Source organism: Poeciliopsis prolifica, unplaced genomic scaffold (genome assembly GCF_027474105.1).
Source record: "Poeciliopsis prolifica strain line A6 unplaced genomic scaffold, Auburn_PproV2 SCAFFOLD004, whole genome shotgun sequence".
Lineage (NCBI taxonomy): Eukaryota > Metazoa > Chordata > Actinopteri > Cyprinodontiformes > Poeciliidae > Poeciliopsis > Poeciliopsis prolifica.
The window spans coordinates 11,444,188-11,470,885 of NW_026562379.1; the positions used below are offsets into that span (position 1 = coordinate 11,444,188).

A 26,698-nucleotide genomic window follows, 5' to 3' on the forward strand; every position below is an offset into this window, starting at 1 on the left:
AATAATACTTAACATGACCTGGACACAACACATTGACAAGCACAGCTAATCCATCTCATTTGGTTTTTCTGCCCTTCTTTAAGTCTTTCTGGTCTCATAGTTAGAGAAATGTTTAAATTGTGAATATGATCCTGGACAATTATGACTGATGAAAGAAATGGTTTAAAAAAAGCTTATATAACAAACTACAAATTCACAGTCATTACATTTCCATTGAGCTGTTTTTATTGTTGATTTAACCTTTTACAGCACTGTAACAAAAGAAAAAACAAAAGTGATGTAGAATACATAACTTTAAATGCTCTAGTTACAAATGTTGGCCAAGATGTCTGTTGATGAAAATACCTGATGTTCAATCAGGATCGGTTATTCATGACTGAAAACTTTACAGAAGAGTGACAAACGGGTTCCATCACAATAAAATGATCCCAGATTAGTCAAAGAACTGAGTCAGCATGTGAGGAGGAGGTGGATCAAAATTAGAGCATTGTGAAAACCACTTAGGTTGAAAAGGATGAGGTTCCAATTTATCCTCCCTTTTATAGCGCTCCAACCAAACACACCCCATCCATGTTAAAGAGTGCTGGAGCTGGGCCACAGACAACAAATGGTGATAGGCTTGTTTTGAGTCCTTTCAGCAATGCAATCAACAACCAAACAACAACTGCCAATAGCCTCGAAGAACAACCCTCAGACACAAGGAAAGGCCAGAGAAAACGGGTGCAGTCTAGGTCTCATAGTTGGGGTTCTTGCGGAGGATAACAAATCCCTCCAGGATTGGCGTGACGGGGAGGTATTCCTCTGTGGCCAGCTCCGCCCTCTCTCCGTGAGCCAGCAGCACCGGTGTGGTGTGAGTCTGGAAACCTGTGATGGCCTTGGGTTTGCCTGCCTGGCCTACGACATCTACAGCCTGTGGAGGGGGAAAAAAAAAACAACAAACATGCTATTAATTTTCATTTTCTTCCATCCTCACTGTCCAAAGGTTAGAGTATATCAAGTTTAGAAGCTGGAAAAGGCTTCTGAATGAGAAGTCACAGATTTTGATACCAAAAAAATATCTTATTTTATTTAAACCAGCAGGAGAACAGCTCTGTCCATAGGAGGGATTTGTTTAGTTTCAGATTAAAATAGAAAGTACTACAAAACAGAAAGTGATATCTAGAAGCTCAATAAAAAAAAAGTAGGCAGATATTTACTCTTTTTCCCCCCGACCAGCACACATTATTCCCAAGCACCAACAACAGCACTCTTTAGTTGGATGCTGTTACTGATTTAAGATGTTAGCTATTGTTGAAATCTGAAACAATATAGCTAAAAGCAAAAAAAAAAAAAAAAAAAAAAACTATATAAAAAGAAAAGTTTTCTTTGTTTGAAATGCTATTCAGGAAAGATCAGTATTCTTCAACAGATAACAGCAAAGTTGAAAACTGGAGCTTTTGACTTGTATTGTGAAACATTCTCTAAGCCTTTTGGGAATAAAGATTCTCTGAAGGTAACAAACAAAAAGACTGCTGTATAATATATAACCACACCAATAGCTAATATAAAAGGCCAAAGACATTTTGAATTGCCAACATAAAAATCCTTTAGCCTGTTAATAAAAAACATGTTTTATGTCAACTGTTTTCTAACACATCCAGTATGATCTAAATTATGTTTCTAATGCAAATAATTAATGATTATTTGACCAATAATCATTATTTTTTTTATTAAAGTTATTATGAATAATGAATACAAAAAAAGATCAGAATTTTAATGGGAAATTGGAATTGGCTAAAAGTAGTTGTAAGAATGTCAGAAGACAAGTTCATCCTGATTGGTCCATCATTTTACAAATTCACAATTACATCATATTCCCACATTGATTAAATCTTAACATTTTACACCATAATCATAGTTTCAACTAACCATCAATATAAGTAAATTTAAATCACTACTTATGATTCACAGAAAAAAAGACTAAATAAAAATCTAAAGAACTTATGCATGATCAAGGTATTATAGAAGAGACCTGCAGCTGCCTTTTGACAAAATCTTGTTGCAAAGAAGTCTGCTTTACGTTACTGATACTGGATCAATAACACTGAACATTTGTTTTTGCCATTGCTTGCAAACAATCACATCTGAGCTAACTGCACATCTCCAGAAGGTTTCTTGTTGAAATTTTATGAGGTTTCTTCAAAACCCATACAAAAGGGTCAATAATTTAAAAGGTTAATAATTTTGTTTGCTACATTTCTGCTACTGTGCCAAACTAATACTCCACATCTTTATATTTCACAATATACTATGGTTTCTTGTATTCATACATGCATGTCTTTTCCTAATTTAGTAACACTGCAAACATTACAACAATGATGGAGTTTTATTTGCCAGGAAAGACAAAGTTGTTCATAATTTTCTAGTGGAGAGAAAGCAATACTTTGCTTTACAAGTATTTAAAAATGTAACAAACTGCCTTCAGAATTAACTACGCTGCTTTGCAAGATTAAATGTCAGTGAAACTGATTTATGCTGCCTGAAATTAAAGACCAACTAAATAAGAAGCTGTTTGATCTCCTCTGAAGATCAACTTGAACTAGCATCGTCCCTAAAATAGATTACATCCCTTTCAAAATTTTTACAATTTGAAAACATTTTTTTGGCTGGTTTACAAGAGGCTAATTATTCTTGTCTTTACCTGTCCAACTCTAACAGACACAGGCAGCGGTCGCAGCTCCTCATCGAAAGTAACCAGCATACGGGGCTGCATGGCAGCGACCAGGCCATAGAGGATGTAGTGAGACTTGCCCAGGATTACTGGAATGCACACAATGAACAACATGGGTTCATTAACACAGAAGACTGACAAAATATTGAATTTTCCACTGCCAATACAGTAACAAATGTGTGTGGAGAACCAATAGAGAAAAAATAAACTCACTGTTCTTGACGTCAAGGAAGGAAACGAGCACGGTGAGCAGTCCGGCCACGGCAACCTGACTCATCAGCTGCCTGTCACTATGGTAGGGACAGAGTGTGAGTGTGCCTTTGCCCAGGTGAGTCAGTCCCTGTGGATGCATCAACAACAAAGGTTCAATAGATATTCACACATACACAGCTTCCTCGAAGTCCACTAACGTCTGATGAAGGCTTCACGTTGTTGTGCCACACACCTGTGCCAGTCGGACCATGAAGAGATTGTTGGGATCTTTAGCATGATACTGGGCCAGCTGTCGCAACATGGCTGCCAAGCGGGCATTGTTTGTGCCTAAAGACAGAAATTAAATTCAGACTGTATGACATTTTGAAGGGACTTTATGTAAGAAAATGAAAAAGAACCAACTTGTAGCTGTATTAAGAGGTATTTTCTGTAAGACGTGTTAAGGATTAAAAGAAAGTCTAAGACATGATTTCACAGATAATATTCCATGCTAAAATCAGATTCTAATATTTTTTAAACACTAAATCATGCTGACACATACCACTGCCCACCATGCCCATGGCAAAGATAGAGTTGTGGGAAACCTCTGGGTCAGCATCATGAGAGAACTTGCTGAGGGTGTCCAGGATGTTCAGACGAGGGTTGGACACGGAGATGAGAGCGAGTGCCAGGGGTACGGCTCGCCGCAGGGTGGGCTCTCCATAGCGCAGCTGCAGCAGTGAAACATGAAAACATAGGCATCAGTAAGAACAAAAAGTTGCAACATTATTTGTCTGGTTTAAACTGATAAAAACAGCAGCCCATAGACTTATCCCGAAATGAAATTATGGTGGAAGAAAAGTGAAGTTTTGACCAAAAGATTAAACAGGTGTTGGCAGAAATGAGAGCCACATAATAGAACAGACAATGTAAAAAGAAGAAGTTATGAAAAAATAAATAAAACTGACCAGGTGTCCAAATGTTCTCAGAGCCATTTCCGAACCAATTTCCTCTCCCATCGCAATCAGGGCGATGCCGAGAACAGCAACCCCCTGAAAAGAGAGAAACAAGTCAACATAAACTTTCTTATCGAAACTCCTGAGTTACAGTTCCAACAACCAAAGATGGTGTCCAAAAAATATAAAGTAGTGTCTTAATATTTTTTATTTGATTGCTTGTATGACCAAAGTGTGACTCGTTCACGCATTCATGAGCACTTCTGCAGCTTTATCTTCTTCTCCTCTGTCTCTTTTCCCCATACAACCCCAGTAATAATCACACTAATATCCACTATTCACTGTGAATTAATCAATGTCATTTGGATCTTTCTAATGTAATTGTGATGCAGTAACCAGTCATGTGAATTTTTTAAATCTTAATGTGTGCCAGGCTTAAACGCTCTATGTACAGAACAGAACTTTCAAACTCTATTCGATAAGCTCCTATAAATCTAAATGTATATTTTAGATTTACAGGAGGTGGTATAATACTTGTAGCTGGGTGTATGTACGTTTAGAGGCCAAAGCAGCAGCCAGCGGCTTTATGTGAGACAGTACTTTGAAGCAGATTGATAGGCAAAGCCGCTTGCTTCAACAGTCCCCCTCAAGGATGCTGGAGGCTGTGAAAAGCACCAATAACCGGTCTGATAACACATACACACACAAAGGAGAACCTTGTTCTATGCTTTGAATCATACTATGAATGGGGATGATTCAAGAACTCAATCCTGTCACTTTCTTATGTGGCCGCTCAAGTGTGAAAATGTCTGATAAAGAGCCGCTTAGATTTGTTGCCTGAAGTCAAATATTCCTTCTGAGATAAGAAATATAGTCAGCTTCATCTCTATCACTTCTGATCATGGTGCATTTGTGTACTTATAAAGTGGGAAGTAACTTTTGCATTTGTTAATATTTTATTCTATCAGCAGGAAATAGCACAACTTGGAAGATAAAAATGTTGCTCATATGAGTTCCTAATGAGGAAATCATGACATATTCTTTGATGTTTCTTTATCAAAGGAAGAATGGAGCAATAACACACAAATGGGAGGGAAATTTGACTGGAACACTAAAGACACAACATACAACAAGAAATATTTAGAGATGTGTGGAAGTAACTTTTGAAATCAAGCAGTAGTGATGCCTCTCATCTATAGAGACGTTATCCTATGACTAGAATAATCAAATCATTGATAGATCAACAAGTTAGACAGACTCTGTTGTCATTTAAAAATCTTCGTATTTGTAGGAAATACTATATTACAGAGGACCAATTTAGAAAAAAATAATTTTTGGCAAGTGTCTGTACTTTTATTTATGCCTATACTGTTTGTAAAACAGTCCTAACACTATGTCAAAAAACTCTCATCTATTTCGTGCCTATAAATTAATGTTTCTTGGTGTGGGGAAAATTTGCTATTTCAGCACTTCCCCATTACCTAAAAACTATGCTAAAAAAAGACACCTTTCCTACAGTGATACAATAAGAGGAGACAAAAAAACCCTGACTTATAAAAACACAAGGAGACTGCAGCCAGCAGTAAGGGAGCACAGAGCATACACAACACTTTGGAACAAAACTGTCAGAACTTTAGTTCCCAAAATAATGACGAAATCGTAAAACGATGCTGATTGAAAACATCAGATTTGGTGTTCAACATCACAGATGACATCGATAAATATGCACCTGGTGAGAGCCCATATCAGCAGCTGTCTCCTTCTTGTCTTTGTCTTTTTTATCTTTCTTGTCTTTGTCCTCATCCTTGTCTTTGTCCTTGGCTTCATAGTGCTCACTGCAGATATGGAGAAGCTGCTGCACTTTCAGCACATTCCCAGACCCTGAAGGGACAGAAGCACCGGGTTTTAGGGTTAATCAGTTGCTATATGGTATATGTACCCACATATTAACACACAGTAAAAAAAAAAAAAAAAAAACAAGAAAAAAAAGAAAGCTTACCTGCATACGCGCATATGTCCACTAATGCGTTAGCAAAGCTACGGAACGGTTCGGGAACAACCTGCAGAGCTGCCAGGGTCGTCTCAATTGCTTCCCCTTTACCTGAGGACAATAAAATGACCCCCTTTAGTCAGAAATGTACTTTGAAAAACTGATTCAGTCAGCAAATATTACACAGTTTGCATTCAATCATTTTATTCTGCTCACACTGAGAGCTTACCCAGGTGGTTGAGTCCCAAACCCAGAGGCAGCCAACGAGCGTAAGTGTCCTTCAGCTCCTGTTCGTTCTTCTCCATGATGGTCTGGACGATGGTGGAGGTCACGTCACCATTACACGACCCCACTGCTATCATGCCGCAGGCCAGTGCCGTCACGCCAACCACCTTCACATTTTACACAAGCACTTCAACGGTACTGAACTGATACCCAGTAAAATAAACGGTGGTCTAAATTGACTTTTAGTTGTACCTCCATGCTTGATTTGGAGTCTCCCATGACAGGAAGAAGCAGGGAGAGGACGTCTTCTCTGTTGGAGCCTGCATAAGCAAGACCCAGTCTGCAAGCGGAGAGTAAAAAATAAAAAAAATAAAAAAATTAATCTGTACATCTATGTTATGCAAGGGCTGGGTGATAAACTGATGTTATCCATTAATTATTATTATTTTAAAGATTTTGTTTTTGGAAAATCTGGATTCTTTTTCACCAATGCACTCCTGGAGTTTCCATAGTTTAGAGCGATGTCAGCACATCAAAGGTCAACCATCTTGTTAGCTGTGCAGTTTTTATTTATTTGAACTTTGAATCCATGTCAACTCTATGACAGAAGATTAGGGCCAGTCTAAGATTTTTATTTTTTTATTGTGAGGAAAGTCATAATATTACTAGAATAAAGTTGTAATATTAGGAGAATAAAGTAGCAGCTTCATGAGAATCATTTGAGATAATCAAAAAAAAATAAAATGAGGAATTTTGAGCATCATGCCAAGTTAGACTTTGGTATAGGTTTTACCTAATCTTTTAACACATCGGCACAAAATTATTATCAGTAGCACATCTTTGAAACGATCATGCGAGATCTTTCTGCTCGTATTATGACTTTATTCGCACAATTAAATAAAAATTCCCATAACTTGCCCCTGATTAAGGTCAGGGATGATTGAAATAATAGCCACTTTTAAAAATTATTTTCTGTCATCTGTAAATGATTTTTTAGAAAAGAAAGCAGGCAAAAAATAAATAAATTTGATCTGGTAAGAACAATAATAAAAAAAAAATAAAAATCTCAACAGACAGACAGCCTTACCCAAAGATGGCGCCTATCCTCATGACGTTGCTGTTATGGAGAACGTAGTCCGAAAGCAGGGCCAGGGCTGGGTCACATTCGTTCCTCACACCAGAGTTCACAATGCCACAGGCCAGGAGCGCACCAGACTGCAGAGCACAGAGAGAGACGACAGTTTATCCATGACGCAGTTGCCGACATAAAGCCCGGGTGAGCAGGCAGTGTCAAAAGTAGATGTGAGGATAATCTGACTGTTTAAGCCACATTCAGACATGCTGTTTGAAGTTGGACCTGATGCCACCTGTAGGTTAAAAGGTTCTAATTTTATAGACTAAATTTGTCAAAATCCTCAATCCCTTTTCAGGTCAATTTTCAAATAAATAAAATTAAAACTAAGCCTGTCGCAATAAGCAATTGCATGTGCCCCATTATACCTTAATGTAGTCCTCAGAGGAGTAGAGGTATTTGTCAATCTGAGTCAGACCACCGTCCACGTCCCAAAGCAGGATCATACCCAGAGAAGCAGCAGCACTCAGCATGCCTGAGGACATTCAGTTTTTAAAAATTAACAAGCAGCAGCTCAACGGATCTACGAAAGAAAATTAGGAGTACAACAAATGTGAAAAATGTTGTATGTATGGTTGGTGTGTGTTCCTTTACCATGATCTTTGTTTTTGTACAGCCACTTGTTGCCATCATCCGTGAGCAGCTTGTCCTGTCCAAAGGCTGCGTTAACGAAGCCGTTCACAAAGGAAGAGGCCAGGTTCATACGAGCCGAGTCCACCTGGGAGCCGCTGCTGCCAAACCCTGTCACATGTCACACAGAGGTGAGCAAACACAAAGCGGGTTCAACTGAAAAATAATTCTGTTCACATAAAAGAAATGCAGCTTGTTAAATCACGACTCCAATTACTTTCATGCTTGATAACTCAAATTCTAGAGTTCTCAGGGCTTTTCAAGCTAAGGGTCAGAATAGTGTTGGATGGAAAACATTTCTATTTTCTGCTGATTTTGAAATTGGAAAAATAAGCAAGGAAGAGCAAAAAATGAAGGGAGTAATTAGTGGATTATTTTCCATACTTATCTAAAATGCATAGGAGCCATGCCAATTTCTTTTTTAAAATGTCAAACAAGCTTCAGGACCATTTATAATTAATTTCTTTCATGAAATTTACACACAGCCTAAACCAAAAGGCAAAAACAAACATGAAAAAAATATTAAGCTCTTGTGATTGTTTTATGTAATATTTTGATGGAATGCCCACAATAATGATACAATATATTTTTCAAATGTTCTCATTATTGGGCCACAAACATTTCCTTTTTTGTCATCATTTTCCAGAAATATGGACATTCGGAAAACATCCCTTCGACATTGCAAGAAAACTGGTTCTTTAATTTTTCTACAAAAGAAACACATTTTGTAGCACTAGCTGATGAGTCAGTTTTCAGAAAGTTGTGTAATGTTTGCAGTTCTTGGCAAAGTTAAAGCAGGAAAAACAGTGAACATGTCTCTCTGTTATAGTTGATCAAATACTGGGAATTAGACTCACTGTTGTTTTCCAGGTGGGTTTTGTAGATGTCATCTGGGACTTTGGGTTCCATGATATCCAGCTGGAATAAACATTTTGTCGTAAATAAAAGTCAAACGTAAAAAGACAAGGTGATTAGCACAAAATCTGATCTCAACACCAGTCTTCAAATTCTTAGTATCAAGCTCTCTTGGAACTAATGATAAACCACTTCCCAAAAACATACAAAGAAAAATGCCAGTAACGTTTTATAAAACATTTCCTACCTCTCTGGCCAAGGCCAAGAAGTTGCTGTTGAGCTGAACGTTGGACATGATCTCTGTCAAGTCTTCATAGTCTTCTACGTCTTCATTGAGCTCCAAAAAGACACCGTGACGGCCCAACATGAAAGCCATCTGCTTCTGGATGACTCTGCATGAAAAGGAGAGAAAAACTACATATTTAGTACAAATCACAAAGGCAGGGAGGTTTCACAACAAAAAGCTATTATAACAACTGTTCATTTGATTATTAGTTTTTCATAGCATAGTTATATTTCAGTTGGTCAACAACAAAAAGTCCAGTGTCCTTACATGTCTTTGCAGGATGTGAAGATGTTTTCAACGAGTTCCATGTCGTTGAGCATCAGGGCCAGCCGCAGGGCCTCTGGGTAACGGTTAAACTTTCTGAAGATGTTCAAAGCGCACCTCAGCAGGGCGGAGTTCTCTGGCTCAGGAACATAACTCACACAGCTAAAAGGAATAAAAACAAAAAAAATCATGAATGCAAAAGTGAAGTCATACATTTCTGACATCAACTCTATTTTCTGAGCAAAGGGTGAAAAGCTCAGCTAACCTGGTGAGGTACAGGCAGACTTTCCCGTAGGCGTTTTCATCGATGTAGTCCCCCAGCATGTCCAGCCTCTCGATCTCCATCAGTAGGTCGCACGCCTCATGCTCTGCGTTGTGGGCCATATTGTAGGGCACAATCTCCTTCACCAGTTTGAGCAAAGTGTCCTGCTGGGCTTTGTCATTCTCCTCCACTTCCTGCCATTCTTTTGCCACCTCACCAGCAAGGTGCCTAACAGAAACAGAAAAAAAATGTACTTGTCTTGTACTCTATACTGCATAAGGAAGACTAGAGAAGTGCAAATAATCCAAGTTTTTAAATCTTGTTTCAAGGTGTTTAACTCAAGACTTTCTTGCCATATGTGCAGTGTCAAATATCTGATTAAAAATACATAAATATGTTGATATTAATATATGCATATTGAAACAACACTTAAATTACTAAGAACAAATTGTTTTGAAACACTGCATATAGAAAAAGATAAAATAGATTTCTTCTAATTCTTATTTTCTTCTTCAAAACACCACAACTTTATTATTGACCCAAACAAATGCAATTGTGATCTCCAACATAATCAAGTGTTCTAATGACTACCTATTCATTCACAGATGAATAAAACAAAAAAAAAAGCAAACAGAAACATCACAACATCTGAAAGTTTTTACATATAGAATGACTCATATCTGAGGGAACATTATTTATTTATTTACCTGACATATTCATGACCCCAGGAGGCCAGCTCCTCCTGGGAGCCTACCAGACGGTACTTCAGACATTCCCGCTCCCCGCTCATGGTCATGGCCAATACAGACACCACATCCGCACAGAATCGCTGCAACAAAAGCAGAAATAAATAATTTACTGAGATCTCTTCAAGTATAAAGGTATCAATATCTGCAGCATCATCATAAAGATTTCAGAGCCGATATCATTGCCCTGTTTTTTGTTTTGTTTTACACACACAAATACTACTATTTAATTACATATATAAGAGTTTAAATTGTTGTCACTAGTACTCTCCATCTCCTCTCACTGTTCTCAGTTTATTAGATGTTGAGCTTTACATCCAACATTTAATATCAATAACAACCCTGTTAAACAATCAGCTTCTGTCCTGCACATATGATCTCTCAGAAATAAGATCAGATTTCTGTGAAGATGCAAAGAAAGCAATAGGGCTCATGTTTTACATGCAGCTGTTTTCTCAAACCAAGACTGTACGCAACTTTGCTCAACGTCCCTTGCTAGTGGTGAAAAACAATTGTTAATCACAAAACAACAATGATTGGCATCATTTTGATGTTAGAATGAAATATAACCTATTTCAAAGTAAAAACGAGGCTCGCCTTATTCTCTCCGGGGATCATGCGCTCATAAATTTCCTTTAGTTTGCCATAGTGTGGACGCAGGAATTTCAGGGGCTTTGGTACAGAGGTCATGGAGGTGGTTGAGGAGCGGATTTGTCGCCTCAACTCTTCTAGCGCTTGACGATACAATGAGGTGTTCTTCTCCTGTTGAGAAAAACAAGAAAAACAATATCCTCAGCTGAAGATTGGACATCCTAACACACATGCAAAAGAAAAGAAGATTGGGACACTCACACTCAGCCTTTCCACCATCATCTCCAGATCTTCTTGTAACTGCTTGTCTTCCTCTGACTGAGAAATTGTGACAAAATTAAATAAAAATGTTATTACAAAACATTTAAGAAGATCATTTTACAAAAGAAGCAAAGAAAGAAAAAAAGCATCATAATGGTGTATCCATTGTGCTTAATGCAGGAGAGTGACACAGTTCAGAAAAAAGAAAATGCATCCAGTCAGTTATAGTTTTACTTAATGATAAGATAAACTGCCTAGGAGGTTGAGCCTTGCCATGCATGTCAATATTGTTAAAAAAAATAAAAAAAAAATAATAAAAATCTTAGGAGCTACATCACAAGCTCTGTGGACCAAAGCCAGCAAAATGTAAAAGTTTAAGAAAGTGAACTAACAACAAAGTCTCTTCTCTATACAACACAAAAAGGCAGGATGACTCAGGTTTGCAAAGCTGCTTTTGAATCTACAACAGTAATTTCGGAAATGGCCATGGAGTTACAAGTCCCACGTACGGAAATATATAAACAAAGCAGTAATTAAGGACAATATGTTCATTAAATTTTAAATAATTTGACACAGTTCATTTAATTTAACTTAAGATAAGCTTCGTCACAGATGCAGTTCTATCAATACGAAGCACATTTTGCTGTGGGGTTATTGTTTAGACCCAAGCCGCTGTGTCATACAGTAAAGTTTAGCTAGTAGCACAGCTAACACTCTCGGACGGATAATGCTAGGCTAACAGTAGCTAAAGGGCTTGAACTTCAGTCATTTGTCCTGTTATTGTTGTAAGTACATACTAGTGTTAACATTTTAAGGGGTATGTTTACAATTCAGAAAACCAAGGGGTTTTTGATTGGTAATTAAATACCAATGACTATGGCCTGCTCTGTCGGTGTTGTCAAAGCGACGGTGACTAAGGCAAATATCTGCTCCAGCCCCTGCGCTTCCAGTTAGCACATTTTCAATGAATCACCACGCTCCCCAAACTTACCAGTTCTTGTTCCTCCTTCTTTTCTTTTTCTTTCCCAGGGGACTGCTGTCCCTTTTCCTTATCCTTCTCTCCCCCCTTTTCTGTAGGCTTGCTATCTTTCTTTTTTGCTTCTTCCATGGTGGTAGCTATCGGTTAGCAAGGGAACTGAGCCGACTGGTAATTGACTTCTTCTGATAAGACCGTACAGAGTGTTTACCCTTGAGCGCCCCTTGTGTGTAGTGGAGAGATGTCTTTGCTTGCTTGTGCTACTTAACGTGCCATTAAAAAAAATAGGAATTCACATTGAATGTAATGTTTACATCCTTGTTATTGAGATGTTTTACATTTAATGAGCAATTATTGCATCGATCGTGCAATATTTACTCAAAACTCGACTCAAAGACTGATATTGAAACCACTAATCACCTCTAGACGTTCAACACACAAGACACTTTTATAAGATAAAACAAGTACTTTTGTACAAAAATACACTCAAATTGTTATGTCAGTTATCAGCTGTATTCGCAAGTTATATATTGCTGACGTGATTTGTATGTAAAGTAAGAAGCTGAAAATTCCTACGTCTTTTGACAGTACATAAAGCAGCTGTAGTGTTTGTCATATGACTTCATTTATATGGGTCACATGTTTCATTCTTGTTCCTTTATTGTGCTTGTGCCACAATGGCTTTTGAAACGCACTGTTTTCCTCTTTGTAAAGTATTAGCACTCAGTTTCGCACTGTTCGGCCTTGTTGCTGTGGGAGAAGGTCGGTTCAAGGGCTTCAGGAAGTTTGATGTGGTGCAGGATTCCAGCCATGGAGCTATGTCTGAAGAGCTGTGGTTCATCCAGAAACTGGATCACTTCAATGGTGCAGACAGCAGAGTTTGGAAGCAAGTAAGTTCAACTGCTGTCTATTCAGAAATGATCTTCACAAGGCAAGAGTTCAACTTTCGGTGAGACAACAGCACTGTACAGTCAGAACTGCAGTAGACTAATTTAGTCGTGCACCGATTGCAGGGTTAAAAAGCCTGATGACTTCCGGTTTTGGCTGCTTCTAATGTATATCTAATTTGATATATATATATATGTATATGTCTTAAATATTAAAATCATATTCAACATTGAATAATAGCCAAGAGACAATGCAAACTTGTTTTATCTGGACATGAGGTAGTTCTCTCAAAGGTTTTTTAAAAAAAGTGCTGTCCAAATTACTAACTTAACTTCGCTAAACAAACACCCCCGAAATATCAGTTCTTTTTGTCATTAATTTTTCATGTTTAAAATGCAGACAAAACTTGCACACCAGGTTATAGATCTGTTGCGCAAGTTATATGGAAAACAATATAGATTTGCCTTCTCCTACCAAAGTTCACAATAGAAATGTAACTTTAAAAAAAAAAATCACAAGATTTGAGGTCAGTTGAGGATAAACTAACAAAACTTAAGCTGCCAACTAATGCCCTTAGTTTAAATTTTCTATGTGGTTCAAAAAGATGATGCCCAAATGATATGCACATGAAGAAAACAAAATTAAAGGACTTCACACTTTTTGTTCTCTTTTTGGTCTTCCTAGCTATAACATGACAAAGTGAGAAAATAACATACTTTTGCAAGGCAATGCTTGCAAAAGTATGCGCATATGTTGAGGTTCTCACTCTCCACTCTTCCCCTGGCAGAGGTACTTTGTAAATGAGGACTTCTACAAGCCTGGAGGTCCAGTGTTTCTGATGATTGGTGGAGAGGGCCCTGCAAACCCAGCGTGGATGAAGGAAGGCACCTGGCTCACCTACGCTCAGAAAGTCGGAGCCCTCTGCTTTATGCTCGAACACCGATTCTATGGGAAAAGTCACCCAACAACGTATGTCTGTTACTGATTTATTTGCATGATGTTGAGTTGGTGCGAGTTCTCCAGGTACAGCATGAATCAGTTTAGGCTTCAAAAAGACAAACACAGAAGTGAAATATAATCCACTTTGCTGAAAAAAGCCTATATATAGACTAGCTTGATCAGATTCATTTTCTTACAAAATTAAACACCCGAACTGGAGAAAAGATGGCTGCAGAAACCAATATTTTATCAACTCCACCACTAGGTGGTAGTCCTGCATTTAGATGTCCATGATGCATGCTTCTAGACTGAAGTTCAGGGAACTGTAATGTAAATACACATTCAGATGACTTTCAGATAATTTAGAGTTTAACTTCAAAATAAATTTTAACTATCTTATATTTTTATCTTGACTTAAGCCAAATGCACTGCTCTATATTAGCCTTGCTGTGCAGCTATGTACAAAGTGTATTTTGGTTTTGACTCAGTAGAAGTAATCAAGGCCACTGGGAGCACATGCTGTGCCAAATTCTAAGATTTTCCCTCTAATAAAATTTAGAAAACTACATGTTATTTTAACTCCTGCTATTATTATTCTGACGTTAAAATTTGTTTGCTTTTCTGAAACATTAAGTATAGCAAAAAAAGCAAAAATATACGACATACATTTTCATAGCAGATATCTTTTTTTGAGTGTGCCATGATTTGTACAGTTGTGCCAAACGGAATTTCAAATTTTCCTGTTTGCCACACTAAAGACATTGAAGTCTGTGGCTTGTTTGTGCATCTTTTTTTAATTTGTATTGAAGTAGTTGAAGCAGCTACGAGTGTCTGACAGATCTCCCCTGGAGAATTGTCTGTTTTCAGTGCAGCAGCAGCAGCAGCTCTCCTGAAAAGGGCTTGAAGATCACAGGCATCCTTGCTGCCTTTTATATCTGTCGCCTGCATCCAGAGATATTGTTGGATTCATTTAGTTCTCTGATAATGATACACCATTTTGTGTAGAAGTAAAAAAAAAAAAAAAAAAATTAAACCTGCTTTTGTTGCTCTTTCAAACTGAGTCTGAATTCTTAAGCTCATATACTTCCACTTTGTGTTTGTGAATTTGTTCTTTAATTTTTACACTTTTTCTTCATTTAGGGACCTCAGCACAGACAACTTGCGTTTTCTCAGCAGTCGCCAGGCTCTGGCTGACCTTGCACACTTCCGCACTGTGATGGGGGAGAACCGGGGGCTGACCAACAGGAAGTGGGTGGCGTTCGGTGGGTCGTATCCAGGTTCTCTCGCTGCTTGGTTCAGGCTCAAGTATCCTCACCTGGTGCATGCCTCTGTTGCCACGAGTGCGCCCGTGTTTGCCACTGTCAACTTTCCAGGTAGGAGGAGACGCCACATGATGGGGAAGCTTATAAATACAGGCGCTGAAGGCCAGCCTTATTGCTGAGGTTGGCAAATTTATTGGTGCCTCTATGCCTCACTGAAATTATTCTTCATTTCTCCTGGAATTTGGTTCAGATCGATTAATCTATGGGAGATAGTGAAGTGAACTTATGATTTAGAGTTTATTTTAAAAATAAATATGTACTTAAACACTACAGCACACGCCATGTTTTAAAAACTTATTTACTTATGACAAGTGGAATGACAATAAAGTTTAATTCTATTCTATTTTATTCTATTCTATATTTTATTGTGATGCAGAGAGATCACTTGCCATAAAATTGTAAATAGTGTCATGACAATAAACTTGTTATATTTTGTAATCCAATAAAAGTCCTTAATTAGAGATATCTTTTGGAACAAGAACAATGCCACTTGAGGAGTTTTGGGTGCAACATATCAATGTTTTTTTAATCTTAAATCTTAAATGTAAAATGTCTATATATTATGTATTACATATTTTTATACAATTTGAGCTTTATTACTGCCCTGATTGTGTTATTCTCTTAGCAAATTGCCTTTTTTGAGTCTGTGTACTTCAGTTAATGATTGATCAATTTCTAAATTAATTGACAAATATTTCAGTATTTTCAGTAATCAATTCATAATTAATCCAATTAATTGTTTCAGTACTAATCTTCATTATTTGTTAGAAATTAACACTTAGTGACGCAAATAACTAAACTAAATCAATAATTAAAATCAAAGTCTGATTTGTGTTAGTGTAATAGGCTATGTCATTTTTACAGTTTGGAGTTTTATTTTTAAAATTTGTGTTTTCATTCAGGCAACAAGCAGGTCAGTTTGTTTTTGACTTCTGTGTAAGTTTCAGCTTGAGCTGCACAACAAGCAAGCCTTCTAGACAAACCATGCACCTCTCTTTATCTGTGTGTGCCTTGTGTTTGGCTAAGCCTGTTGTTTTTCCTTTGAGACTGCAGATCAGAACAGACCTACTTCCAGGCACTTCCACCTACACGCTCTTGCTATCTTTAAGACACTATTGCACACATTTGACTCAGTCCCTATGACCTGAAGGAAACGCTGAGATGAAACGCTCCGAGAGCAGTGAACATCATGTTCTGAGGTTTAATTTTAGTCCCAAAACAGCACCAACCGAGTTGCTCAGAAATATGCCCAGCAAGAATAATTTGTCGGGAGTTTATTCATAAATCTGGAGTTTCACCTCTGAGCTTTTTGACTTTCATAAATTGTAGAATTCACCCATCATTTCACTTTTCACCTCACAGAAACCTGTTTAAAGATACACTTTCATGCTTAAAAAGGGTTTGGTTCACAAACTGGTTTCAGAATGACTTGAGGCTTTTGCTTTGCCTCAGAAATAGCTTTCTTTTTTTAACTACAGCCGGCGCTCTGTATTATTGTGGTCAAGCTCTGCCTTCTCTCTGCCTTTACGCTTTTCCAGAGTACTTGGAGGTTGTGTGGCGATCGCTGGCCTCAGAAAATGCAGATTGCCCTGTGCTTGTGAAAAAGGCTTCAGATACCCTCGGAGAACGGCTGAAAGACCCCAAAATGTTTGAAAACATCACCAAAGATTTCAAGTACAGTACATTTGTAATCTTAAACTCTATGTTCATCTGCTTGTAGTTCATGAAACCTAAACGGAAATATTTCTAGTGCAAATTCATCTACTTTCATGGCCTTGTTCCAAAACAGATTCATCTTTTAATCAAGTTTGTTTTTGATATGTGAAGTGTTGCTGATGTCATCACGTACTGAATTGAAAACTGATCAATAAAGTAAGTAGATAGAGATTTTGTAATATTGGGCTAGATAAAAGTAAAAAAAAACTCATAAAAAAATATCAGACATGTTCTTTTGCTCATGATCGTGGCACTTAGCAAATAGAAACAATTTTGTTAATTTTAATTAAACTGAAACAAAAAAAAAGTTTGGTCTGATTTTAACATTAGGCATTGAGAAAAGAAAGTAGTGTGTTTTATTATACGTATGTAAACGTCAGATTAAGGCTGTGTCTGTTTAATTAACATTTCAACTGGATCTTACATTGTGTCTCTTAAGGGTAACCTAAAATAAAAATATGTACAGTTAAGCCCAAAATATTCATCACCTGACATATATAGGCTAAAAATATAAATTGTATACCAATAATATACACTGAATAATTATGAACTAATTTTATCAACACATTTCTTCTGACTCCTACTTCTATGTTTTTTATTTTAACTCAAAGACTCACGATGTATTGAAAAGACTTTGTGATTTATATGTCAGGGTATTTTCTGTTAGCTTAAGAGGTTAGCATACCTGGTAAAAAGTACCTTTATGATGAGTTTAATCTATTTTTCTCTAGGGTTAATGTAGAGTTAGACTGATTTTAGTGACATACTAGGTAATCGATTCTTCATAGACTACAAATTACTCCAGCATTTACTGTCAGTTTTTCTCAGTCCCTCATTAGTTCATTTTCTCTTTGTAAATTTCTACTCTTTCCTATTTTAATTACAGTATCCTGTGCTATTTTAAAACCATTTTAGTTTGTGTTCGTGACTCTGAGTCACGAACACAGTTTGTTAGTTTGTGTTCGTGACTCTGAGGTCAGACCACACCATGAACAAGCTGAGCTCAATGTCTTCTGTAATGATGCGGTATGCCCTGCTAAACTAATATGGTCATGGAAACAAAAGAAAACTGGTCTCCTTTGAGTTTCTTGCAGACATGTTGTCATGTCGACCGTAACGCACAAAGGTCACAACAGTGGTCAGTGGTCAGGAAACCTGTCCAGTTCCCAGTCCACAGTTACTTGCAGAACACAGCATTTGCGTCAAGACATAATTTTGCACTCATAAACACTCAAAAAAGTTTTTTTTTTTTTGTCATACCACTTAGCTAGCTCGTGGTATGAAATTAAAAAGATGGAGCTTAAATGTAACAGCATAAAGTTGTAATTTCACAATACATAGCTGTCTTCAGAGATGTTGAGTCCACAGACGCCTTTGGCAGATAACCCTAAGCAGTAAACAATAACAAAATGTTAACAATGTTAACAATGTTAACAATGTTAGTTTTGTTCTCATTGTTAACAATGTTAACAATGTTAGTTTTGTTCTCATTTGGGTTCAGGGGCCAAATGGCTAAGTGGTATGACATTTGGGTTCAGGGGCCATTTGGCCCCTGGACCCAAAGTGTGGTTCAGGGGCCATTTGGAACCATCACTTTGTCTTAGTGTGGACGCTAATTCAAAAATGCTGGATGTCTTGCCCACAACTACAGGCTATTAATATGAATAGCACTTTCCCAGGGTGAGATATTCTGAAAAAAAAAATGTTAGTTATAACAAGCATTTGTTTTTATTAGTCATGTTTAGTTTTGCTTACATTTTCATTTCTTATTAATTAGGGTCGTAATTAGTCTAATAAGACTAATAAAACAGTCTGGCATCCATTCATTAAACTCGGCTGAATGCAGATTTTTACAGAAAAAAGAAACCTGTGTGCCTTTTTTTGTCATAGTTGGAAACTTTTGCAGACCAACAAAATAGAAAACTTTTGATTAAAACACTGCAGTAGGATTTCCAAACGTGTGTGTGGCTAAACTCAAAATTGATTTTAGCAGTAGAACTAGAAAAATGAGGAGTCCAGGTTTTATTCACTCTTTGATTTCCATTTTTCTGAGATTGACTTTTATTGTTTTTGTCCTCTTCTTTTTCCATCTGCTCCTTGTCTCTCCTTTTCCCACACCAGTTTATGTTCCACACTGCAGATCCAGTCAGAGATGGACTCTGCCTACTTCCTGGAATCGGTGGCTGGCAACTTCATGGATGTGGTCCAGTATAATGAAGACAACAGAGGATTTGAGGTGAGAGGGGTCACATAAAAAACTGCCTGTTTAAATCAAATGTATGTTTGAAACCTAAATCTTTCTGAGTTGGACTTTCTCTGTGTTCTTTTAATGGGGAAAAATTAGCATGTTTAATGCACTGATACCACAACTAGCCAATAAATAGCCTTTAAGTTTGCTACTCTAATGATATGCAGGTCATAGGAGAGGTAGAAATTTGGGCAGCTAGATTGAAATAGTTTTCTTAAAGTTAGAAAGTCTTTGCTTCAAGTTCAGCTTCCTCTACCACAACATATTGATTTACATTTAACCCTAAACTCTCTATCAGTCATTATGAATGTGTGCCAAAGCAAAGTGCTTTTTTTCTGGATCAAACTCATTTTATGACCAGAAAAATGAGTTTGATCCAGTTATCATTTAAATGGCCTGAGTGTTATGTTTACTTTGAGTATTTTTTGAATGAACGTTTTTACCAAAAGCAGTCACCACAGTGGAAAGTAAAAAAGACCCAGCTTGCTTCATAGTTGCAATCTGTCTGCAATCTGTGCTCCTTCCCTTACTTTCTCACTGGACAAATCCCCACATAAAACCTCTCTTTGTGAACTGACTTTCAAGCTGGTTTTTTTGGGGGGTTGGGAACTTGGGTGGCATCGATACCAAAGTTTGGCGCTCCAAATGAAACGTCTTCTCACTTCGATACAGGGCTGGCAGAAGTCTGTCTATGTTTTCTTTCACACTCCTGTACATATTTCTTGAGCTCAGGCGGAAATTAATATCATTGTGAGCTTCATGTCTGAATAAACTGAAAAGGAAATGCTGTGCAAAGCTTTGTGCAGTTTTAAAGCATTAATTTGATGGATAATTTTTAAAATGTATCATATCTTAATATAAATTTTCATTGTATTAATTTGTTGAATTACAGATTTTTTGCCCTCAGCAACTTAAATAATTGTTGTGGAAAAGTTGAATAGGTTAAGACTGTTTATAAGGCTGTGACATTGGAAGGAGGGGCACTCGTTAATGATGTCTACAGAGAAGACCTAGCCATAACAAAGCAGCCTTGGTAAAATGTGAAAGCTTTAGTCTAAATAGTCAGCTCACTATTTCTCTTCACACGATCGGCTCAAACATATCCAACATTTTTATGTCATATAAAAATGAACATTCAGGATGATTTTTCTTCTCTTAGTGCCTTTTTTGTCCTGGTTACTTCTTTCATCCCTTCCCCCCCATTTTCTCCCCATTCCATCGCCTCTCTGTCCCCCTGCTGCTTTGACGGGACGTGAGTCCGGTTACCAATAAGCTGATGTGAAAAAGTAACAAAAGCCTCTTTGGTCTCTCTGGTTTCCTGTCGCCCCAAGCCAAAGAGACGCTTGTAAAAGAACCGAGAGGAGCAGTGGGCTGCAGAGCGCACGTCGCTAGCTAACAAGCACAGCCCAGAGTCAACCCTCCAGCACAAAGGGCCGGGTGCAGAGCAAGCTACCGGGTTTTAAGTACCGCTGAGAAATGTGTGGAACTTAATCATCAGAATCAGCCTGCTGGCTCCCAAACAGCAGTGTTATCAATGGTGTGCTTTGGGAATAACCTCCAACACTTCCTGCTTTTTCTCAGGGAATGATAATAATGGGTGAATCACTGGTCATTTTTAGTTTCCAGTGTTTTCAGTTTGCACACATGCATTACTGTAATCACTGCCAACTGTTTACTTTCCCAGGCACCTGGGAGTAAATGACACACATTGCTTCAGGCGGGTGTATACCTGGCCGGTCCCTGCCACAGTGCTGGACAGAGAGCATTATGTCCACTATGAGGAGCATTATGGCCACTATGACAGCTGATCGCCATAGTTACCCAGAATCTGCCAACAGCTGACTTTTCCTTTTGTTAACTTTGTTTTAGTTCTTCCTTGCAATATAGTTTTTCAACACTCATAGCACAATAGCTGGCTTGTAATGTTTCACAATAGACCTCTGACGCAGAAAATATGTCGTAATCAACAGGAAGTGCTTTTCTGTTTAACTTTTAACCTGCAGTTCCAGGAAGATAGTCAATTTCTGTTTTCATTTTAAAAAATTAATGAATATGTATTGTATACCTGTCTTTTCACAGGGCCCAACCTTTAAATTAATTTCCTAAGTATTATAATAGCCATAGTTGTGTGAAGAATTTTGGTTCAGATTGAAAAATCCGACAACTTTTTATTTTATTTTATTTTTTATCTAACAGGCATTGTAAATGCTTTTAGTTGTCCTTGATTCTCCTCAAGAACCACAATAAGATCAGAATTGGCCAGAACCTGAACGTAAACCATCTCTATTGACCAGGTTTGTGTGCACATGCAGAAAATTTTACTCTGGCTCCACTATGCTTTTGTCATGGAGGTGTTTAAATATTAATGCGTGTTCATGTTACAAAAAGAAGGAAACAAGGTTCCTGTTGTGAAGTGCTCTGCTGACCATCCATGGTTCCTCCTTGAATCTCATTTCACTGATTAGCAGCATCAATACCCTTATTACTACCATTGGTAAAGATATTACAAAAGGCTTAAAAGAAAGTAATCTTATAGGATAATCTCCCTGATTGATTATTTATTTTGTTGTTGTTCTTTATTTTGAGGATCTTTGTCATTTTCAAAACATTATTCAACCAACTCCATGTTAGGAAATAATATCTTGAACAAATATCAACACTACCAAAATTGCTGCACTTAAGTATGAATGAATGAATTTCATCCGTTTGTTCATTTATTCACTTATTTCTTTATTTTTTTGACACTACCACACTTGGATTTAGGGTTTTCAAAATTTAACAAGTATTGAAGAACTTTTATTTAATAAAATGTATCTTTGGAAAGTAACTTGTTGCTGTTATCCACTGCTAAAAATGGGAAAACCAAGAGAACATGCCAGTCAAGTCAGGCAGATGTGTGTTAATCATCATAAATCAGGAAATGTATGAGAATTGCAACAACAGTCATAAAAATCCCATCTACATGTCATCCAGTTGGTTAGGCAAGAAAAAACTTGTCAAGTTCTCCTTCCCCTTTCATCCATTAGAAACGTACAAGCTCACAAAGACATGACGAGGATGTCTGTAGTTAGCTTTACTCCTACAAGGAACTGGAGTCTCCAGAAACTATGTAGACAAAATGTCTGTTCTTGAATTGCTCTACCAGATTCACATGAAAATTGAGTAGTGATGTGAAGATAAAAGCACTGAGTGAGCTAAGGCCGTATGTTTGAAAATACTCCTGTAGTGGTGGCTCATCAGCTACAATCTTTACTGATCTCTGCGTATTCAGACACAAGATTATTTTGCCTCACCATGTCCTTTTATAACATGTACAGCCTCAGCACCAAATAAATGACATACTTTTTCTTACTACAGGGGGCTTTGGGCACCAACATAACCATCAAGGTGCTGTGTGACGTGATGAGTGACACCTCATTGGGAGATCCTTACACCCGCTACGTTGCTGTGGCCCGCCTCATGATGGACACGTTCTCTGTGAAATGCCTGGACGTCAGCTTCAGTAACTATGTCAGAGACATGACGAATATGTCCTGGGATGGACCGGCCGCAGGGGGAGGTGGGTGCATCCGGTTTGCGTAATTTAGATTTGTTGCCTTTAACAAGTATTTATACTTATTAAAATTGTCTACATTGTTTCACATTAAAACAACCAACTTTGATGTGTTTTATTTTAATTTTATGCGAAATAAACACAAAATAGGACGTGAAAAGGGAATTCATGTTTTTTTCCTTTCTGTTTTAATCTGTATTTTACTTTTTATTATTATCCATCTTCCTTCTCCAGCATGATGCTGCCACCGCCATGTGCTACAGTATAGATGGCGTTAGTTTTCCTTCACACATTATACTTCACATGGAGGCAAAAAGACTGAGCTTTGCTCTCAGGATGTGTGAGATGTGATAGTTGGTTGTCAAAATGTAAACAGAGGGTATGGCTACTTAGAACGTGCATTTTTAAACAACAAATGCCAGGATAAACACTATTTTATACAGGATGCGTGTGTTTTGTACACAACTACAATATTATGGTAAAACTTTCCACCAACAGCCAAAAGAAGTTGTAAGAGCCTTACTTGAGACATGACTTGTTAGGATGTGGTTTTAGTCATTTAGTGAACCAAGATTTGGGTGTAGCTGAAAGTCTGTTTTTAGGAAATGTCTAAATAAGACAACAAGGTTTGTTGTTCCAAAGCAGGAAACCTAAAATGGGATTTCTTTACCATGGAAAAACCTCTAAATAAATTCATGGACAACATTTAGGTCAGCATCTTTGTCTTAAAACAGGAATCTGTCTTGAAAATGAAATTTTAGAACACTATAAATCCATGTTTGTGGACAGGCTTAATCTGGAATATTTTTCAGTATGTTATTGGAAGTTATTGGCCTCAACTTTGCTTTGTAAGTTGGACAGATTGTTAGAAAAATAAACCATCTTCCCAGAAGGCCATTGTGATCCAGCCACATAACTTCCTCAGCCACCCTTTCAACTTCATCTGAGCTCCTTCCTCTCTTCATTAAAGCTGGATGACTAAAAGGACATTGTTGTTGTTTTTTTTTTGAATAGCCATTAAAGCTAAGCTTCGGTCCGCCTGCTCTCTTTGTTGTTTCTGCCTCTGTTTCGCAGAACTAAGTTAATATGCAGCAGTGATTAAATTTTTTATGCATATGTGTTGTCAGGGAGACAGTGGGTCTATCAGACCTGCAGTGAATTTGGATTCTACCAGAGCACGGATTCACCGAACCAGCCATTCACCGGCTTTCCTCTGGAGTGAGTGCAGCACACATTGTCTCTATGCCTAATAGGTTCATAATTATGATTCAGTACAGTGCACCTGCTCACCCAATCACCTTTTATTAGTTATACATCATGCACTGTTTAATGTATTCCTTTCTGCCTTTGAAAAGATGCTGCATTGTTTACAGTGCTTGGCAAAAGCATTCATATCACTTGCACACATTGGATCTACACATGTTGAAGCACAATATTTTATATGACAGCAGGAAAAACATGAAGTGGAGCATATGTTTGACATAGAAGGGAAACAATACAGTTTTCTTAATGTTTTTCACCAGACTAAACATGCAGAATGCATCTACCAACATATTTGCATTCAATCTCTTCAGTCAATATATTATGGAAATACCTTTAATGGAGCTAACAATATTAAACAATTTTTTTGATAAGGCAAGCTCAGAAAGATTGAATGGGGAGTGTGCCATGGTTTTATATTCTCTAAATATACTTTTAGACTTTTATTGTGTAGTGTTTTTAGTTTTTGTAGGTATGGACTTGGTCATGTTACGATTTAATATGTGAACTTGAATTTTCAAATGGCCTGGACTTTAACAAAGGTATTCTAATACATAAGATTACACTGTTGTTTCTAAATGGAGAACCTTTCCCCAAGTCTCAAGTCTTGCTTAAAACATTGTAAAGCATATCCTTTTCCTTTCACCTCACAATTATGAACCACTTAGTGTTGGTCTGTCATATAAAACTCTTACAAAAAACACAGTTTCAGATAGTTTCCCAGATGCAGGATCTGTTTCTCTTGTTTGAATCCAGTTATCAGGTGAAACAGTGTGCAAGCTTCTACAACATTAGTGGTGAGGAGGTGGGAGAGGCCGTCGCCCAGACCAATGAGTATTACGGCGGCTACGACATCCAGTCCAGCAGAATAGTGTTCCCCAATGGGTCCATCGACCCATGGCATGCTTTGGGGATCACTGCGGACATCACAGCTGAGCTCCCTGCTGTCTTCATTAAAGGTGAGGAAATGCACCTGAATCGGCTACCATGTTGGTATAATGACTGATCACTCTGATTTATTAAATTTTATGAGCTTAAGGGAAAAAATGAGTCTGAGGTCTGTAGTCGCATTAGCATCAGAAGAAGTGTCAGTGATTCCATTAATATCCAGTGTAGAATAAAACAATGAAACTCTCCGTAACTAAGGGACGGGACATTATTTAAGTCCCTGTGTGCTTTGCATTTTTTATGTGTGTATAAAGCAGCACTTGTATAGTTAATTTGTGATTCAAGTTCCACAATATAAAGGGGAAGGAATCTGGAATATGAGCTATAATTTTCTCTGTAAAAATATACCCTTAAGATGACATAAAACATGGATTTCATTTTTTTTCCTTCATCTCTTTGCTGCTTGTTAAAATGATACTCTCACTTTAGTATTACGTGCTGCATTGTGTTGGTCTGTCCTCTCGACTCTAAATAAAATAACGTATGCAAAATGTGAAATAGTCTAATGGGATTAAGACTTTTCCAAGCCAAAGTATATACTTTTCTTTAAAGAAGACAAATTTTGCTTTTTTTTCTGTTCTTATTTTAAAAAGCCTTTTATGCAGCAGCCTCCCCAAGCTCTTTGAAAGTCCCTTAAAGCTAAGATGCTTTCTGCTTTCCCATTTCTTTTCAGTTCCTTCTTAATGTTTAAAGAAATGTTCTGTGTTTACCCGTCCCAGAACTGATCTATGAATCATTAAAGACTGTAAAAGCCAGTAACTCAGCAGACGAATAAATATTGTCTAAATGTTTTTGGTAACTGTCTCAATTTTGCACCTGAAGTTTTTCTCTGCAGTGCCATTAATTTTTCTCTGCAGTGCCATTAATGGTCATGTTTTTCCCTTCATGCAGGGACTGCTCACTGTGCCAACATGTACCCAGCAAGGAGCCAAGATCTTCCCCAGCTATCTGAGGCTCGGGATCATGTCTTTCTGCTCCTCCAGCAGTGGTTGAAGTAGTGATTGGAGGCTCCTTCTGCTTTACAAAGCAAACGCATCACTTCTGATTTCTGAAATTCAAACTTGATTTTTTACTGTACTGCCAAATTGTCAGCTCCTTAAAGCCTGTAATGCAACTTTGCACAAGTTTGATTTGAGAAGTTCCTGTTTTTAATGTATTAAAATTTTTAAATCATGTTTTTTAATATTAATATTAAATTTGAAGGATTTTTAGCTCTCAGTCCAGTGTATTGTTTGATACTGTAGAAGAAATGCATGCTGTTTAGCAGTCTGATAACCCCCTGGTAAGGGACAAAAAAGTTGTTGCTCTGTTTTGGTAAATTGAATTTATCGCGAAGACATAACTGAAAAGATGTTTCCAAAAAAAAAAAAAAAACAGTCGTGCCAGTATAACTGATCACACTGTTGTACCATCTCAATATAATTGAAACTACTGAACGCCATATCACAAAGTTGATCAAAAATAATCAATGCTAACTCATCCTTTGTTTGCTCACTCATCTTGCAACATGAAGAAGGGAAGCAGAGGCAGCATTTTGCAGTTGGGACCCGACTCAGTCCTTGTGTTTGACGGGGATACGTGTCCAACCAGCATGCTCTAGTAGATGTCAAAAAATTTGAATATTGTGTAAAGGTGCAATATTTCTTGCCAGTCATCTCAGAAAGCAAAACAGTAACTTTATAGATTCATTAAACAGAGTAAAACATGTCAAGCTTTTACTTTTTGCCATTTTAATAATTCTTACAGGT

The 26,698-nt window shown here is 37.5% G+C and overlaps 2 protein-coding genes across 2 annotated transcripts; one reads left to right on the top strand and one right to left on the bottom strand.

Moving 5' to 3' along the window:
- Positions 1 to 202: 202 nt before the first annotated feature.
- On the bottom strand, positions 203 to 12,288 carry psmd2 (proteasome 26S subunit ubiquitin receptor, non-ATPase 2). Its single transcript, XM_055027761.1, has 21 exons — positions 12,092 to 12,288; positions 11,101 to 11,157; positions 10,846 to 11,010; positions 10,210 to 10,331; positions 9,506 to 9,730; positions 9,244 to 9,402; positions 8,938 to 9,082; positions 8,693 to 8,753; positions 7,800 to 7,946; positions 7,574 to 7,680; positions 7,161 to 7,288; positions 6,326 to 6,413; positions 6,078 to 6,240; positions 5,858 to 5,959; positions 5,588 to 5,739; positions 3,871 to 3,954; positions 3,465 to 3,633; positions 3,156 to 3,250; positions 2,924 to 3,050; positions 2,681 to 2,799; positions 203 to 910 (listed from the first exon to the last, which is right to left on the bottom strand). Exons 1-21 carry the CDS (start codon positions 12,206 to 12,208, stop codon positions 728 to 730), a joined length of 2,715 nt encoding a protein of 904 aa, XP_054883736.1. The 5' UTR covers positions 12,209 to 12,288; the 3' UTR covers positions 203 to 727.
- A 414-nt stretch (positions 12,289 to 12,702) lies between these two features.
- prss16 (serine protease 16) lies at positions 12,703 to 26,168 on the top strand. Its single transcript, XM_055027763.1, has 9 exons — positions 12,703 to 12,966; positions 13,752 to 13,933; positions 15,044 to 15,276; positions 16,764 to 16,899; positions 19,063 to 19,177; positions 22,547 to 22,748; positions 23,870 to 23,960; positions 24,759 to 24,961; positions 25,842 to 26,168. Exons 1-9 carry the CDS (start codon positions 12,754 to 12,756, stop codon positions 25,946 to 25,948), a joined length of 1,482 nt encoding a protein of 493 aa, XP_054883738.1. The 5' UTR covers positions 12,703 to 12,753; the 3' UTR covers positions 25,949 to 26,168.
- Positions 26,169 to 26,698: the final 530 nt, after the last annotated feature.